Genomic DNA, 18,258 nt, shown 5'->3' with positions numbered 1-18,258 from the left:
ACTGACGCTCGCGCTGACTCTCGCTCGTGCTGACCGCGCTGACTCTCGCTCGCACTGACTCTCGCTCGCACTGACTCTCGCTCGCGCTGACTCTCGCTCGCGCTGACTCTCGCTCGCGCTGACTCTCGCTCGCGCTGACTCTCGCTCGCGCTGACTCTCGCTCGCGCTGACTCTCGCTCGCGCTGACTCTCGCTCGCGCTGACTCTCGCTCGCGCTGACTCTCGCTCGCGCTGACTCTCGCTCGCGCTGACTCTCGCTGGCTCTCGCTGACTGGCACTGGCTCTCGCTGACTGGCACTGGCTCTCGCTGACTGGCACTGGCTCTCGCTGACTGGCACTGGCTCTCGCTGACTGGCACTGGCTCTCGCTGACTGGCACTGGCTCTCGCTGACTGGCACTGGCTCTCGCTGACTGGCACTGGCTCTCGCTGACTGACTGGCACTGGCTCTCTCTCTCGCTGACTGACTGGCTCTCTCTCTCGCTGACTGACTGGCTCTCTCTCTCGCTGACTGACTGGCTCTCTCTCTCGCTGACTGACTGTCTCTCTCTCTCGCTGACTGACTGTCTCTCTCTCTCGCTGACTGACTGTCTCTCTCTCTCGCTGACTGACTGTCTCTCTCTCTCGCTGACTGACTGGCTCTCTCTCTCGCTGACTGACTGGCTCTCTCTCTCGCTGACTGACTGGCTCTCTCTCTCGCTGACTGACTGGCTCTCTCTCGCTGACTGACTGGCTCTCTCTCTCGCTGACTGACTGGCTCTCTCTCTCGCTGACTGACTGGCTCTCTCTCTCGCTGACTGACTGGCTCTCTCACCCTCCTGTTATTTATGCTCCCCCATAACACAACAAGCATTGGCATAGCCAATAGGTCTCGCCTTTGGGACCTTATAAGTGTTTAGCCATGCAACAGTTGATGCTGTTGTACCAATGATATTGTGCTGCATAACTAAATACTTATATGGTCCCAAAGGTGAGACCTATTGGCTATGCAAATGCTTGTTTACACATTGTCTTACAGTTGGAAGGCAGAAATGCATCGAAAGTCAACAGGTAAGAACAGTTGCTCTACGATTGTGTTCGTTCCCCTAAGTAAATATGGTACCGCACGTGTATGGGTAGGCCTAGTGCCCGCGACAGGTAACGGCCCAAAACGTAACGTGGACACCACATTTTTACAGTGAAAAGAGACCCTTTTTGGCAAAGTGACACGCTGTGGATTTTTAACCGTAGCTCTGCTGGCACCTAGGGAAACCTAGCAAACCTATACATTTTTGAAAACTAGACACCCAGAGGAATCCAGGAGGGGGTGACTTGTATGTCTCCCTCCAGGTTCTCTTACCCAGAATCCCTTGCAAACCTCAAACTGTGTAAAAAAACAAACAAATTTCCCCCACATTTCTGTGATGGAAAGTTCTGGAATCTGCGTGGGTTCACAAAATTCCACCCACCCCGCATTCTTCAAAGTCTTCAGATAAAAGTGTGTGTGGGGGTGTGTGGGGGTGTCAGTGTGTCGCCCCCAGCACCTGCGATAGGCAAGGGCCCACAACGTATTGTGGAGATCTCAAAATGACCTGTCGCAAAACAACCTGTTTTTGCAAGGGGGGGGGGGTCACCTGGGATTTTGGCCCCCGGCTCAGCCGCAATGTAGGAAAACCTACCAAACTCACACATTCCTGAAAATTGGAGAACCAGGGAAGTCCAGGTAGGTATGGCTTGCATGGATCACACAATGTTTTCCTACCCAGAATCCCCTGCAGTCCTCAAATTTAGCAGAAAAAATCTAATATTTCTCAGATTTCTGTGTGGGGAAAATTGTAGGATCACTGGGCTAATCCAAATTTCCTACCACCCAGCATTGGCCCCCGGTTTCCCAATAAAAATGGTACCTCTCCGTGTGGGTGGGCCAAGTACCCGCGACAGATAAGAGCTCAAAATGGTTTGTCGAGACCTCAGAATTACCTATCCCAAAACGTCCTGGTTCTGCAAGGGGGGCACCTGGGTTTTTGTCTCAGCGGCCATCTGGGGAAACCTACCAAACCCATACATTTCTGAAAGCTAGACACCCGGGGGAAGTCCAGGGAGATATAGCTTGCTTGGATCCCCCAACATTTTCCTACCAAGAATCCCCTGCAAACCTCAATTTTAGCTGGAAAAAATTTAATTTTCCACACATTTGTGTGTGGGGTCACCGTGCCGGCACCAATGTCCTACCACACAGTGTTCCCCCTCAGTCTCTCGAGGACCATGGATATAGTTTTGGTTTCTTTAATTACAGTCTTCATCAGGATATCACAGTTTAATGTGGCTGTTGGCTCTTCTCAGTGTTTAATCTCAGGTGTCTGCAAAAATATAATGCATAATAACCCATAGCACTGAAACTCAAGTCAGTTAAGGATTAAACTTCTTTGGTTTCTTTTATATATCTTAATTACCTGTAAACACCCAAATTAATCAAGGATCCATCTTGTTTTCTTAAATCTCTTTAACTTTCCACTCCGTGATTCATAATTTTGATTGTTGCATGTTAATTACCTGAAAAATGTGTACATAGCCATTAACTTGTACCTTTTACAGCTTTATCTCCTTCTTTTTTTTTTTTTTAGATCAAATTCAAACAGACAGACTAATCATAGGCCTCTTATTTCCTAAGAATCCATTTGTTCCAGCTAGTTCAATGGCATTATATTATTTATTTTATTCTATTTTAATATGCTTAGAGGTAATCAAAACGCATCTTCAATATTTCAATTTCTATGTAGTTTCTTTAAACAGGTGAAACAAAACGTTTTCTCTTCCGGTATATATCCCAGAAAGAAACCTCTCTGTACCGGCTTTCTTAGTCCTCCATTATTCCTCCATTTTACCAATGTCTCTTTGTTTTCATTGAAAGTAGATCCTACAAATAAAACTTGTACAGTGTGCTCATTACTCTCTTTTGCGACTTCCACTGGTTTTATGCCGTCTATATTTAAAGAGAACTCACCTTTGTTTCTAGCTGGAGCTTCAGGGTGCCATGGCGCAGCCCATCTAGAGTAAATGCAAAAAGATTCTACCCCACATAGTAATTTCCTTTTAACACACTGCAGTTCAGAAGTCACTAATCACTTTGTATGTTCCCATTCTGGAAGTCATTACACTTCTGCTTCATGCAGAACCTCTGTGCACAGAAGACTCTTAATTCTCATGACTCCGCTATATCTGTGCAGGTAACGCAACACCACATTCTGTATCTCCATTTAACCTGCAGTTACTCAAAAATAGTGTTGGTTCATCCTTACAACCGCTTCCACATCAGTGCACATAGTGTTGTATTGCATATTCAAATCCTAATCATGCAGGTAGTAAGACCCTTTAGCAAGTATCATTTAACACCAATTCCGTACAACAATTAAGTACACATTATCAAACCATGGTTCTCCCCACTCCTTGAATATGTCATATGTATTTCTTTAATCCTAATTAGGGCTCCCAGTTTTCTGTTTTTACTGATTTTTACAGATAAATAGACCGAAAACGATTTGTTTTCCTGACTGCATTTATTTGTAAATATTTTTAAATCATGAGTTCCAGTTCAGTAGGTGTACAGATTGAGAGGCAGGGGTGATTAAAAAAGAAAAAAAAAGACATTAGATTTCCAAATTAAGCTTAATTGAGTGCAGATCTGCAGTTATTTATGCTATTGTACAGTGCAAGTGTTTTTCAGATAACGCTATTGCACTGTATTCTTCTGAAACCTTTTGGACATTAAAATGTGAGCATCCATTTATCAGTTAAACAATTGTAGAAAAATACCCATTGCAGATTAATTTATAGGGAAAGCACAAAATAACAAGCATTTACAATGCAATTTGTCTCTCCTTTGGGACCTTATATGCATTTAGCTATGCAGCACATTAGCCTGGGTGCTAAAACATCTACTGTTCTTTAACATGGAGGGAAAGTAAGCACCAAACTGCGTGACACACCAGGTATGGGAACACATGGAGAAAAATATTTCCTTTCAATGGGAAATGGTATAGTCCAAAGCTCTGTTTTTAATATAAAATCAGGTCCTTCGTGGTCATATCACTGAAAAAACAAGATTTGAAAAAAATATTGTTTACCTGTGCTCGTGGAAGACAAATTTTATGGGCTTGAATCTATAGAATGCTAAAGTGATTCTGGTATTTTACTGACCTCTGCTGGTCGTTTTCTATCAAGAAAGTTAAATAGAGGCAGTTGCCAGAAGAAATTTTTTTAAAAAAGTCCCTCAGCAGAAAGCAATTCTGGCTCTTTACTGACCTATACTGGTCATTTTATATCAAGACAGTTAAATAGAGGCAGTTGAACAGAAAGAAAAGTCCCTAAGTGGAAGCAGACCAGTCCTAGGGCTGATCTCCAGAGCCCACAAAGTACATACACATATAAGTATATACTAAAGTGTATACAAGAGGTCTCGAATGCTCGACCTAAAAATGGATAAATACAGAAAAAAAATGAGCAAAAAATAAACATGGATACAGACTGAAATGTAAAACAAAAAAATACCATAAAACTGGGGCCCTAATCCTAATGTGTGGGACTTACATTTCCCCTTGAAGGTGTTTGAATACTTACATATATGGCCCCATCAAGATAATTTATATCTATAAATCCTGGTCTCTTGTGATAACTTAATTTGGATTTCCCATAGGGGAGTTGTTAGAAATGGGGGTCTCTAGTTGGCAATGGTTTGCACCATTGTTCAAGTAGGGACCCTTCTTCCTCATCCCGGTAAGGGAGTTCAACTCCAAAAAGAACCTCTTCTCACCCCTTAGTAGCTTGGCACAAGCAGTTAGGCATATCTTAGAGGCAGTGTGTAACGCATTTGCACATAACCAACAATAATAGAGTGAAAACACTACAAAAGGACACCACACCAGTTTAGTAAACTATCCAATATTTTTATAAACAAGACCAAAACTACAAATATCCAACATACAGTACTTTAAAATATGCACTTTGCAAGAATACCTATAAAATGCAGTTCCTTGAAGTCGGTAGCTGTGTCCAGTTCTACCGCCATACTGAAGACAGAATCCAACAGTTCCTGCTGACCGCGTTGGAGCGGGTCAGTGGTAGGGTGCGATGCAGCTGATTCAGCTGGATGTGGCGACTGTTGCGATGCATAGCTGTGTGGTGTCCTCAGGTCGCGGTGCAGCCAGCGGCTTGGTGATGGTTGTCCAGTGGCGGCGGTGAGACCAGGGCTGCAGTGCAAATCGGGGCGGTTCTTGATGCGGTGCTGACAGATCGCGGTGCAGGCAACAGAGGGGGTGCGGAGTGCTGTGCCTCTGCGGCGGCAACTGAAACCCACGGTTCCAGAAGGGGTGCCCAGAGGCGAATTAAGTCTTTGCTGTCCCTGAGTCTTTGTTAACAGGAGGCAAGCTCGGTTACAAGCCCTTGGAGATACTCAGCAACAAGTTATAGAAAGTCTAGTCCTTTCACTGCCCAAGGTAGAAGCAGCAACTGAAGGCCAACCCAACAAAAGCGACAACGCTGTAAATGGGCAGTACTCCTCCTGGCAGTTCTTCCAGCTGTTCTTCTTGGCAGAATCCTTGGTTCCAGCGAGTTCTGGGGTTTAGGCCCCACTATTTATACTTAGTTTCCCTTTGTTCTCTCATGCTGAGAGGCTCTGTGCTCAGTCCAAACCAGTTCTGGCCTCTCTGGTCCAGCCTCCTAGCAGAAGATTGAGAAAGCATTGTTTAAGGCAGACCAGGCCCATTCAATTGCAAGGAAATCTCCTCCCCCTACTTGAAATGCAGCCCAGATCTTTTCAGCCCAGCCCTGACTCATCCAGGAAAGGCGAAACACACCAACACCCCCCGCACCCCCCCCCCCCCACACACACACACACAGTGGCTGTCTACAGTGAATGCACATGCCCAGCCCCTGTCTCTCCAAAGCCAGACAATCAATCCACAAACCAGAAGAGGCACACAGAATGACCAAGCAAGAACACGCCTACTTTCTAAAAGTGTTAATTTCAAACACAGAATATAAAAATAATCTTTACCAAACGATGCATTTTTACATTCTGAGTCCAGGAATACTAAACTCAATATGGTCGCAATGGGAATTTATGCTTATAAGATCGTCTAAGCAACCTCCCATTCTATCCTATAAAACAGATAGCCTTTCCATTGTGGAAGAAGTGGAGAAGTGTGGCTCAATGGTTAGAGCGGCAGACCTCGATGCAGAGCACTGGTCCGGGACCAGGGTTCGATTCCCGCCGCGGCAGGGTCTCGGGCTATAAATTCCTCGGACCGGATATTCTCGCCTCAGTGCCTATTCTAATCATGGGTCACATGCAACTCTGGGCAATAGCTTGCTTAATCTCCACAACGTCCCCAACAGCGCTGGGATGCCTGGCCTCACCATGGGGGTGCCCAGGAGTGGACACTTCACACGGAAAACCAGGAAGGGTTACTTCAGCGGTATGAGTACAGCGCTGAGATACCCGTAGTGGTGATCGGCGCTATATAAATACCTATACATTTACAAAACAAAATGCACTGCAATTCACTACCAGGACATGTCACACACACAAGTACATGTCCTACCTTTAACATACACAGCACCCTGCCCACAGGGGTACCTTGGGCTTACCAGAGGGATGACTTGCATGTAAGAAAAGGGCATATTAGGTCCTGCCATGTGGGTGTACTTGCCAGGTCGACATGGCAGTTACAGACTGCACGCAGACACTGCAGTGACAGGTCAGAAAACCCTTTACAGGGCTGATTGTTAGGTTGGCACAATTCAGTGCAGCAGGCCCACTAGCAGATATGCCAATCATGGCAACACCAATCCATAACACAATTTACTACAGGAGTACTTGCACTTCAACACTAAACAGCAGTGAGAAAGTGCACTAAACCAGAAAAAACAGAGTAAAAACCAGGAGGTCAGAAAGCAAAAAGACAGGGGAAACATACCCAAAGATGCCAGGTCTAGCAGGAGTCCTCTGCAACCTGCTGGATTCAGTTTTTGAGCACATCACATGCTTGGAATCCAGAGAGATTCACAAAAGGAAACAGGATTGCTAATATAATTTTTACATTGCTGCTCGTGCTGTAGTTAAATCAGTCCAATTCTTTTATTTAACACTCTTTCATGTACTTTTGTTAAGACTGTGGTTTTCGACTGTTACCTGCCATCTAATTTGATTTTCTTTATATCCCTTTCTAATAAAGTTTAACCATTGGTATAGATCCACTCTTCAACCTAACGGTTGAAAGATGTTCAGTGATTCTTGAACCATTGTCGGTGATGAAACCAACATAAACCCTATCACGAGGGCAAAATATCCCACGAATTAAATTTAGATTTGCAATTTATGTGACATATCAACTGTTTAATGAAATACTTTATTTTGCATATATCTATTTCTAAAGTGAATTTACAAGCAAATTAGGTTTCACTTTATGGTGGCCCAGTAAGCACGGACCCATGTCTGGGTGTACGCTTTGCAATTGAGTTACCTTGTTAAAACAAGAAATGGTGATGGGTGGAATGCTGATACTGGCTGCCACATTGGGCTGCAATGCAGTCAGTCTCTTCTTTGCCTCTCCAAACGATCACCCTTGGACAACTCCTACTAGTTCCTGTTACAATCAATGCCTTTTTTTTTTGTCATCCTTTTTCGGGTCGAGTCTGTGACTGCAAGCGCTCTCGCTTGTAAGACCGTTGTGTACAATATTGGGCTTGGAGCCTGCCCGTTGCTTGCCACTTGTTGACTTCAGTATCACTCTTCCTTGTTGCCTTCTAATTGGCCATCACAGGCCAAGCGTCACTTATGTTCCTTTCGGTGGAGCATGAACAAAGCACAGTTTGATTTAACTTAATTAGCACCTATCTGCTGCTCTCATCGTAATTGAGGTACTATTTCTTCTTTCCCTTCCCGACCATCCCTCCTCTGTGATGATGTCCCCATCTGGTGCTTCCTCCCTCCTTCCCTGTGCCTCCTTTGTGTTGCTCACCGCTCCTTTTAAAAAAAAAAATGTTTTAACATATTTCACAGCAGCGCAGGGTGCAGTGCAACATGGCTTTCAAAAAACCAAACTATATGGCTTAGTCAACGCTAGTCACGTCGTAACGCTTTATTTTCTTGACTTCAAGACATGTTGCACAGTAGCTTGGTCTGCTAACACATCTACAAACATTTACAAAGCCAGTAGATCTCACATAGTCGAGACCTATTGTCTCTGCCAATGCTTGTTGTTTCCTATGGTTTCTCCTTGCACATAATCTTCAGGATGGTTTTTCTTGGTGTTTCCTACTTAAAAAGAAAGCCTCCTTATGCTTTTGGCTATCTAGGCTTTGCCTAATCTTAGTCTTTGTTTTTTTTTTTTTTAAATAAAAATTCACAATCTATAGTAAAACCAGTTTTACTGTAGCTATGCAGTGTAACATTTTGTTTGGAGGTTGCGTTATTAGTAAGTCTGCTTTTCTAGGGTGCTTTGTGGACAAATTACTTCAGGTGCTATTCTCGATATGGCCATATAGGGGCTAGGTTTGAGAAATTACACCCTGTTGGGGTAGTATGCCAAAGAGTATTTTTACATTGTTGGTTGACCTGGAGTTGGAATTCTGTCCGCGTTATAGTTTCATTCATTGATCTAGATATTGATAATTGTTATGAAACTGGCATACTCAAAATGCATAGCCTCTTTATCTCAGGGACTATACAATCTGATGTAAGAATCAAGACCACTATGTGTACGCTCTGCATTTCATCAAGAACAGATTTATAGGGCGAGATCTTTCCTTCTGGCAGCCTGGTTTTCATTTCAATGGACTGAGTGATATTTTCCTGTATTCTCTTTTCAATTTCTGTTAGAAATGCTTTGTTTCACACACATTTGAGTATCCTACTTGAGCAAGCCTCATGTGGTGTACTGATGATAAACTTTGAAACAAGTGACAAGACCGAGAGAAACTGAGTACTCCCTTGGTCTCCCTGATGCAGGCTGTCCACGATGCTGTACTACTACAAAACATTCATACTAACCAAGAGAACCGGTTTCTGTAGAGCTCTGCGGCCACTCATTTAAGGGAACTTACTTACTGGGATAACGTTTTGCAAATGTGTCCTTCACATGTGCTATCATGCTCTAAGCTGCAGACAGATTCTCTAATGACATTCAAGCAATAAAGAGTGATAGGTCGAATGCTTTCAGAAGTCTAGGCCTCGACCAATTGTTCAGGCCACATTCAAGTCAATTATTTTTTTGCCCAGAGCACCATCCTAGCCTGGGACCATTCATATGCTGATCAGTGTTGGACCTGTTCCTGTGTGAACATTATGGGCCAAAATGCCAGCCCATTTAACCACTGAATAGGAAATGGAGCAACCCCGGACAACTGCCACCTTTTTGATCTGCACTGTTGAGAATCTGGCCCAGTAAGCACGGACCCAAGTCTGGGTGTACGCTTTGCAATTGAGTTATCCTGTTAAAACAAGCAATGGTGATGGGTGGAATGCTTCCACTGGCAGCCACATTGGGCTGCAATGCAGTCAGTCTCTTCTTTGCCTCTCCAGACGATCACCCTTGGACAACTCCTACTTGTTCCTGTTACAATCAATGACTTCGGGCATGAAGTCATGCCAGTTGTGAATTTCTGTACATAGCTCAAAATTACATAATGGATCAGGCATGCTTTGCAGTTTTTAGTGAGGTATTTGGTTAACGTTTTGTGATATATATTTTTAAATGTTTTTATCCCCCCCCCCCCCCCCCCCCCCAGGAGGAGATTACAGCAGCCGTCACTCGTGCCATGGAGCAGCAGATGCAAAACAATCTGGCAGACACCCAGCTGGAGACTACAGAGTTTGATAATTTACTGCAGCCCATCATCGACACGTGCACGAAAGATGCCATCTCTGTAAGTGATTTCAGTAACCAGGCGAAAAAGTGAGAAGCTTTGCCTTCTTAGCCATACTTGTGTTGGTGCACATATGATTTGTGTTTAATTTTCAAGTTCAGTGCGTCTCTGTACTTGTTTAACTTTGTGATTGTAGAACACTGCACACTTGCCGGTGATGCTGACGTACCACTAAAGAAACCGGACTGCCTGTGGTACTTTGATTTTTCGTCTGATCGCCACTTGTCCCATTTCGTTTTTGACTTTCATTTTTATACTTTCATTTGTTAAAAATGGATTCTGGGCTTTTTGTTCATTGTAGAAAGTACTCTCTTGGGTGGGGTCTCTAGTTGTGCTTTTAATGTAGGAAGTGAAGAGAGTTTCCAGCTGGCTGAAGCCTGCAGTATGAAATGATCTGTAGTGTACGTCAAAACTTGTCACATGACTGAAATTGTCCTAGTGAACTAGATCATTTTATAAAATAATTCCTCAAAAAGTAGTAACATAGTGGGGAATCTGGATTATTTTATTGGCTACAAAAATGTATTCTTAAGCTATTCTGGCCTATTTTTGCACTGTCATCACTTTCTGAGCAGCAATTCCGATCTTTTCCATCCGCATATCACTATGGAGGCCAGAAAAGGGCTGTGCCAGGACTGCAGTGTAGATCTTATGTTCAAATGATGTCACTTCAAACACATCTTCTCCGCGACCCGTAGCAATTTGGTGATATTTATTGTGTTTTTTTTCTTTGAATGTGAAAAATGAACAAACATTGAATTACAACTATAAACTCGTTGATTTTATTTTCAATCGAGTTTTGATCGGTTTTTCAAAACCGTCCACTGCCTTATTGACCGCATATGTAGTTGAAAAAAAATAAAAGGCGACCTAATGAAACCTAAACAACTGAAGTTGTGCACAAGCTAATGTTTTCAAATGATAATTTTTATTGCAAGTGGCTGCTTAGAGCATAGAGCTCAACAGACCACAAAGTGAAAGGTATATCAATCACTTCAATAATGTGAAGCATACGAATAAGAACCTAAATGTTTCTGCTGACGAAAAATACATATAGATGTAATTATCAAAATCATAAAGACCATAAAACAGTCCTAGATGAGTCCTTATTATCATAACCCTATCAAGGGTAAAATGGGTGTTCGTGCTCCAGACTGGCTCGATGTCATCCGACATAAACTGGTTTGTTGTGAACGAAATGTCTTCAGATACAGCTCGTAACTCCTTGGGCTTCTTTCAGCTTGTCCTGGAGATATAATAATTCCGTGCCTACTACTTCTTCACCACCTCTTCTCCCCCACCATCTGACTCAGAGAGCACATTCTGGTGCCCTACAGAGGCAGTACATTGAAAGTGAGATGTGCTGTGTTGGAGTGTGCAGTTGTTGAGTTTTTGTTTTTAGATTGTGCTTAGTATGTGTCTGTCAGTGCACACATTACATTCTCTATCACCATTCATGGATGAATTAAAAAATGCATACTTTTATGTGTAGTTAGAGTTGAGGTGTATCTTTGTCTGCCTTTTCCCTGTGTAAACAGTAACAACTTGTGAAATATTTTCTATTGTGCAAAACAAAATTCATGGCTCTAATTCCAAAGTGGTGATTGCTTTTTGCTCCAGGCTGGTAAAAACTGGATGTTTACCAATGCCAAGTCCCCTCAACACTGTGAGGTGATGGCATGGCACCTGCGCACCCGGATAACCGCAGAAGGAGCGCATTTTGAACTTCGGCTGCATTTAATTTATCTCATCAATGATGTCTTGCATCACTGGTAAGCCTTTATCTGGGATGTGCATTATAGGGATGCTTGCAACCTTGTATTACAGCTGATAATATGCCAATGTGCCAAAAATATTAATGTTTATTCTTAATACTGACAAATGATTTGTCTATTTTTACTGATCTGCGGTCATGGCTGTAATGTGTTTCCTCACATACACCTTGTCTGGTATTTTGTGTTAGTTTGTTGTTTCGACTAAATTGAGAATTAATGTCAGCTATACACGTTTCAATGATTAACTCTGTGACATTGCTTAATGGGAGAATCCAGCTGGCATGTCGCTTATAATTGTTATTGACTAGATTAAAAAGCTAACTCAATATAAAACAAAAGTTGAATATGTTCTGTGCAGTGGTTGAATAGAGTAATGGTCAACTAAGCCCTCACATGAACCACAACAAATCCAGCCTTTAAGATGCAATCTATCAAGTATTACTATCTCAAGTACTGGGGGGAGGAGGGGGGTGTAATCAGAGATAACTTCCAAACAAGAATGACAGAGGGGGTGGACCTCTACAGGATGGCTGAAAAGGTGACATATAACGGTAGACGCTGTCCCCATGTTTTACAAAGTATGGGGGTGATGGAGACCTTACTATGGGCTGGGGTCTCTGAAGGGAGACTTTGGTGTGACATTAGGTCAGACTCCCGGTCAGAGGCGATTGCTATGAGATTGTTCCACATAGTTTATTGTGCATTGTTTACTATATACAATGTGCTTGTGTGTCCTAAGAAGTATGGTAAGCATCCGATTGCAGCATTGTATAACATTGTCAGCTTTATATTGAAACTAATGTATGAAGTGATCGACTGTACTGCCTTCGGTTTAGGTATCTATATGAAACTTGAAAACAATATGTATTTAAAAACAAAAAATATGACTTTCTCGCACCAGAAGGGGGACTTGAGATTGAGATCCTCAGGGTTTATGATGTACAGTGGGATTGTTTATTTGTAGAACAGTATAAACCCAGTCTGCACTGGGGGCGAGATAGTACCGCTCTAGTATTTAGCAGCTGTCACGCGCTGGGCACATATTCCATTCTAGGTCATCGAAAGCTCATCTGAACCTTTTTTCAAGATTTTAATTAAAAGGGTATTTTGGTTGTTCTTTCTTGGAGGATCATGTACTTCAGGGACTGAGGTGATGCAGTCCGTGGAACATATGATCCTGATATAAGGTATTTGTATTCCCTGTGGCCCTGCATAACATAATATGGCAGCACAGATTTGTTACCAGTATGTGCATTCTCAATCTGCTATTGGCTTTTGAGGCAACCTATTTACAAAATGTAGATCAGCTGCGCTCTTGCTAGCTCAACACAAATATTGATTGCACAAAGGTAGCAAATGTCTTAATAGTACACATGGTTCAAAATATATCCTTCTGAGCATAGGACCCTCTTTGAGGGGCAGATGGTGGATGATGGCTCAGGGTCAAATACATTATTCATTAAATGGGCTTTTTGGAAGGGATATAAAGTGTGCAGAGGAATCGTAGAGCAAATTTTGTTTCAATTTGTTCTGTGAAGATGTGAAGCTTTATCTCTATTCAGTCAGTTTCATACTTTACAAAGAGAGATTTTAAAAACACATGTTAAGACAAACAGTAATCAAGCTATGAGCTCTTGTGCATTTACATTTAAAGCACACAAACGTTGTCCCCCACTTAGTTCCAAATAATATGCCATGCCTGCAATGGAAAAGTAAGAGTTTACTCCAAGTCTTACTTTCTGTATCTCATCCCCCATTTGCTGTTCTTCAAATTTATTTATATAAGTAAACTTTTCAGATTTCCCCCGATGTAGATCTTGTGAGAACTGCTGAAGATGTAATTTCAAAACATTGCTAGTTTTTCTCCGATGATATGTGCTAAGGTGAATGTTTGAAATTCTGCCTGGAAATAAAGGGATCCAATCTTAAACCCCTCCGATGGTGACCTGCTGGAATAATGTATGTAGCTTAACATTTGTTTGGCACAAAGTTTATCAGACTTTTGTATCTCCTTCCAAGATCTGAATGAAATGTTAGTTTAAACACCATTGGAAAAGGAAGTTTCAGTAGTTTACCTGCTATTAAAAGTGAGTATTCCCTGTTTTGCTCACCCAACAAAAAACTAGGAGTCGTTTTTGAACCCTTCATTTCACCTTTAATTTTCAGAATAACTGCCAGGAGATTATCTTGTTCTGCGGCTCTAATCAAATTAATTGAATGATATGTTGCTGTAATTGAATTTAAGGTTAATCATTCACTTATCTATGCATCTTTAAAAAGGGTAGTAAATTGCGAGTATCTCCCCCACAAGCTGTGAAGACTTATTAAATGAGCAGTAAACCGCAAGGGAGCAGATTAGTTGATTATAATGAGCCCCTTTTAACTAAAACCCAGATTTCCCTAAATCCTCTCTATCTCATGTATTAGCTGCCAATTAGATCTATAAACCTTTTGCTTTATCACCCTTATCAAATGCCTATTTACCTTGCACATGATACCCATACTATTAAGTTTGCTGTGGATTACAGTTTCCTCAATTTAATTTTTAGTTATAGGCAGTTGCTATTGGTCCATTTTTGTTATTCAGGCGGTATCCAAACCTGTGCACTTTTGCATACTGCCCCTAGTTTTAGGGAACCCGAGATGTGTGATGTGACTTCAATTACACCTACGTACCAAACAGGCTTATTTTTGGAATCTTCAACATCAACTAGAAAAATTAAAAAAAATCTTGCGTTTGAGAGAGGAATCGTCTCATTAAATAGTTGGTAATAAAAAACTGAGACAAAAACCTAATCGATGGGCCCCTGTGGTTTATCAAGGACTGTGACCATTTTAACTAATCGGGGTTAGCAGGTGGGTTCTCAGTCAGACCCCTTCTTTAAAACCTCTCCGAAGCCATGATTCTGTCATACTATGAGACTTAATTGACGAGCTTCTGCATACTGTGCCACATCACTTAGCTGGGAATACTCTTGAAGTTCAGACTATTTTGCGATGAATAACATACTTCTTGTTTTCAAGTCCGTCCCAAAGACACAAAAGACTTCTCTAGTAGAAATTGTTTGTTTTCTTTTTCTGAAAGTGGTGCACCATGGTCTATCAATACTGGCTGCCTGTGACTTCCAGTGGGTATTTTCTAAGTGGACTTCATGAAAGAGCAGACTAACGTGGTGTTACAATGCAGGGCCCTTTTGAAGAGCCCCGGATTTAATTTTAAGTCATGGAGATTGTAACTGGTGTGACATTATTATTATTATTATTATTATTATTATTTATTTTTTTTTTTTTACTGAATTCATGGCCAGGAGTGAATAAGAGAAAGCTTTGGTGATTTTTTGTTTACAAAGCCAATCAAGTGTAAGTCTGTTGATGTCAATTACTTTAACACTTGAAATTATTTTAGAGCAGTTTAATGGATGTAACTTTAGAGGACCTCTCCCCTTGTACACATGTCAAAATATATAATGAGATTTTCTTATTTAATACCCATGTAGATGTTTTGTAGCCCCATTCCTGAAATTGGCATAGAGTTTTTATTGCCTTTTAAAAGAATCATTTCTATGTGTAGCTGGAAATGATTCATTCTTAATCTTTCTGGTCTGAGTGGCAAAAAGTGTACAGCTGATGGCTTTGAGGGTAGGATTAAATTACCCTCTATTAGTTTAGAGGGAATTCCCTTTAGAAGATCCATATGAACAGATGGATTCTTGTTTACAGTCGCCAAGGCCTCCAAGATTATGTTGAAAGTTCTTTGAATCGGTGCTGTGATATGGACGACATGATAACTGAGAAGTCGGTCTACATCCACTGGGGTTGCCCTAAAAAATGGGCTCGGGTGTGGGGAAACTGGAATAGGTTCCGTGGTGATATCTGCGAACCCCCACAAGAAATGCAGGTATCAGAAGACAGCGAATGACCTTGGTGAGAAGAGGGCATAGAGAATACTCCCCAAAGGATAGCACAGCAATAAACACCAAGGGGTTTGGGAACCTAGTAAGTAATGTAAAAGATGCACCACTGCAAAATACGTTTTTGTCGTCTATTATATGCACTAAAGAATATTCCACTGAAGTAATGATTGTCAACATGTATAATAAACTGCCAATAAAATGTTATTTAAAAAAAAAAGTTCTTTGAATCAGGAGTATATTCAACACGGAGGACTCGATGTATGAGTCCTATTCAGCCCTGTCGCAGAAAGTGTTGTATTCTTTTCTAACTGACTCTCTAGAGCAGAGGTCTTCAAACTTTTTGATGCCGAGACCCCCATGTCAAAAAAGTATAAGAGTAAGGACCTCCTCCTGACAAAAGTTTCTAGATCTTGGTCCTCCTCATCATTGCCAACTATCGACAACCATAAACGCCCCCAATTGCCACAGCAAATCATTTTTATGTTGGGGAAATAAATGAAACCGTGTTTAGCAAACCAAAGGTCAGTGAGTGAGGGGGTGTGGTCAGAGGTGAGGCTAAAACAAAGGGCCTCAGTTATGACGCATTGACGTAGGGCAGCGCCGCAAGTCTTTTTTTCTGCGCTGTCCTACACCAATGTGAGAGGGCAGGAATGCACCTTATTTATGAAAGCTGGTGCATTCCTGTCCTTTCACCTTGCGTTGGCGCACAAATTGCTGACTAACACCAACATAGGCAGGATTGTTTTGTGCAGGAAGGGGCACCTGCAGAAAAAGAATCCTGAGAGGGTTTTCCTCTTTCTGTGTGCTTCAGAATTCAGCAAAAGTATTTTAACGATCAGAATGAAGGGTCCGTGCAGTGGCCTTTATCCTAAAGGAGAAGCACGTTTTGTATTCAAGGAAGAAGTTAGGCCTGGAAATGCGCCACCCCCTTCCCAGGATTCCAAGGCGCCACCTGGGGGCCGCGCCCCACAAATTGAAGACCGCTGCTCTAGCGGGAGGGAATTCTGACTAAATTTGGAGTTAAAATATTGCAATAAAATATTACTCCTCTCTGAAGGGGGTTGAATTTTGGAGCATGTGCTTAATACTGGAGTGTTAAGGCAGAGTGAGGAGGAGAGATGGGGACCCGTTACTACCTGAGTGTGGTTTGTAATAGTCCTCTCAGCAATGCTCCGCACCAACTTCTGCTTTTTTCTCCATTTATTTTTCACCTCAAAGCCAGAGGAAGCAGGCACGCGAACTTCTCGCTGCTCTCCAGAAGGTGGTTGTCCCAATTTATTGCACCAGTTTCCTGGCTGTAGAGGAAGACAAGCAACAGAAAATTGCACGGGTAAAAACCCCTTCTTGCTTTTCAAAATATGCTTTCCCTATCCCTGAGAAAAGCTTTCAGTCGTTTGTTCAGTTAAATATTACCTCTTGGAGTAATTTTCTGTTTTCTTTGTTTGCAAATAGCTGCTTCAGCTCTGGGAGAAAAATGGCTATTTTGATGAGTCCATTATTCAGCAATTGCAAAGTCCTGCTTTGGGCTTGGGTCAATACCAGGTATGTTGTAATAATGTGCTGTGGATGCTCAAGACTTGTCAGGAAAAGGGAGAAAGAAAGGGGCTTTGTTCGTTGAGAATCTACATAAAAACCTCAGTTATGACTTTTTAGCAGTCCTAAAGTAGTTGAACATAGTTATTTAGCAGACAGATAACAAATTAGGACACCTTCAAACCAAAATTCACCTGTTATCTCCCGACAAGCCCTTGTCGATAGCCTACTGCCCTACGATGGTGTGGAAATCTTGTGAGTTAAGAAACTCCTTGCCTCATCCCCCTTAATTCATTACCCCAACCTATGATGATCTGAGTTTTTGCCCACCTTCCCAATTTCATTTCAACTTAGTAGCTCATTCTACCAAGAGCATCTGGGAGTGTCGGAAAATGTAGATACAACGCCACAACATAGCATGGTCCACATTTGTAGCCCAAAATGCAGACGCTTTACCAACACCTTATAGTAACCAGAATGTTGGCCACAGACAGGACCTTGAATATCATTCTCCCAATTACAGTCCTCTTTCTAGAATATCCTGTCTCAGTCGTATCTCACCATCGCCTTTGCATCTAGCAGAGCATGGCATTAATCATACAGTTTACTTATTTCCATGTTCCCTGTTCCAAGGAGACGAAAACTGCTAGGGTGATAATCCATGAATTATTTAACGTTTTGACAAAGTCCTTCTCTGTCCAGCCAAGTCTGTTTACTGCTCAACATCCTGAATAAGAAACAGGCCGTAGGTTGTTATGTAACTTTCACCGCTGTACCATCTACCCTCCCCCATAAATCCCATTCCATCCCCCCAAGTTTAACTGTTGTAACAGCTTCTTCACTCCAAACCCTATGCCATCTGTCCATGGATCATTCATTCCAGGCAGCACTCCACCTTTAGAATGTTTGTAAGATTCCTGACGTTTTGAGTCTGGTCTGTCGGGGTATCGCACAGGTCCCACAGAACTTCAACCTTAGCTTCCAGATCTCCTCCAAATCACCATTGTTGGTCATCCCTCCCCATTTCTGTGCCAATTCTACTTGTCTTTCCTCAACTTACCCTGTTTGCTTCTGCCTTCAAATTTTCAACCTTCTTCAAAGTGTCCTTGGCCATAAACCAATTAATCCTTACCCCT

The 18,258-nt window shown here is 42.2% G+C and overlaps 1 protein-coding gene across 7 annotated transcripts in view; it reads left to right on the top strand.

The window, feature by feature from the left end:
• CHERP (calcium homeostasis endoplasmic reticulum protein) overlaps positions 1–18,258 on the top strand; it is a 196,202-nt gene that overhangs the window by 101,882 nt on the left and 76,062 nt on the right. For all 7 annotated transcript variants that reach the window (XM_085638368.1, XM_085638367.1, XM_085638366.1 and 4 more), the window contains exons 4-7: positions 9,763–9,900; positions 11,521–11,672; positions 16,808–16,919; positions 17,042–17,131. In XM_085638368.1, coding sequence (XP_085494494.1) covers positions 9,763–9,900; positions 11,521–11,672; positions 16,808–16,919; positions 17,042–17,131 — 492 coding nt within the window. The remainder of the gene's footprint in view (positions 1–9,762; positions 9,901–11,520; positions 11,673–16,807; positions 16,920–17,041; positions 17,132–18,258) is intronic.

The sequence above is a fragment of the Triturus cristatus genome, chromosome 12 (assembly GCF_964204655.1).
Source record: "Triturus cristatus chromosome 12, aTriCri1.1, whole genome shotgun sequence".
NCBI lineage: Eukaryota > Metazoa > Chordata > Amphibia > Caudata > Salamandridae > Triturus > Triturus cristatus.
Note: the sequence above shows the minus strand (reverse complement) of the source record. Positions and strands in the feature narration are given on the sequence as shown.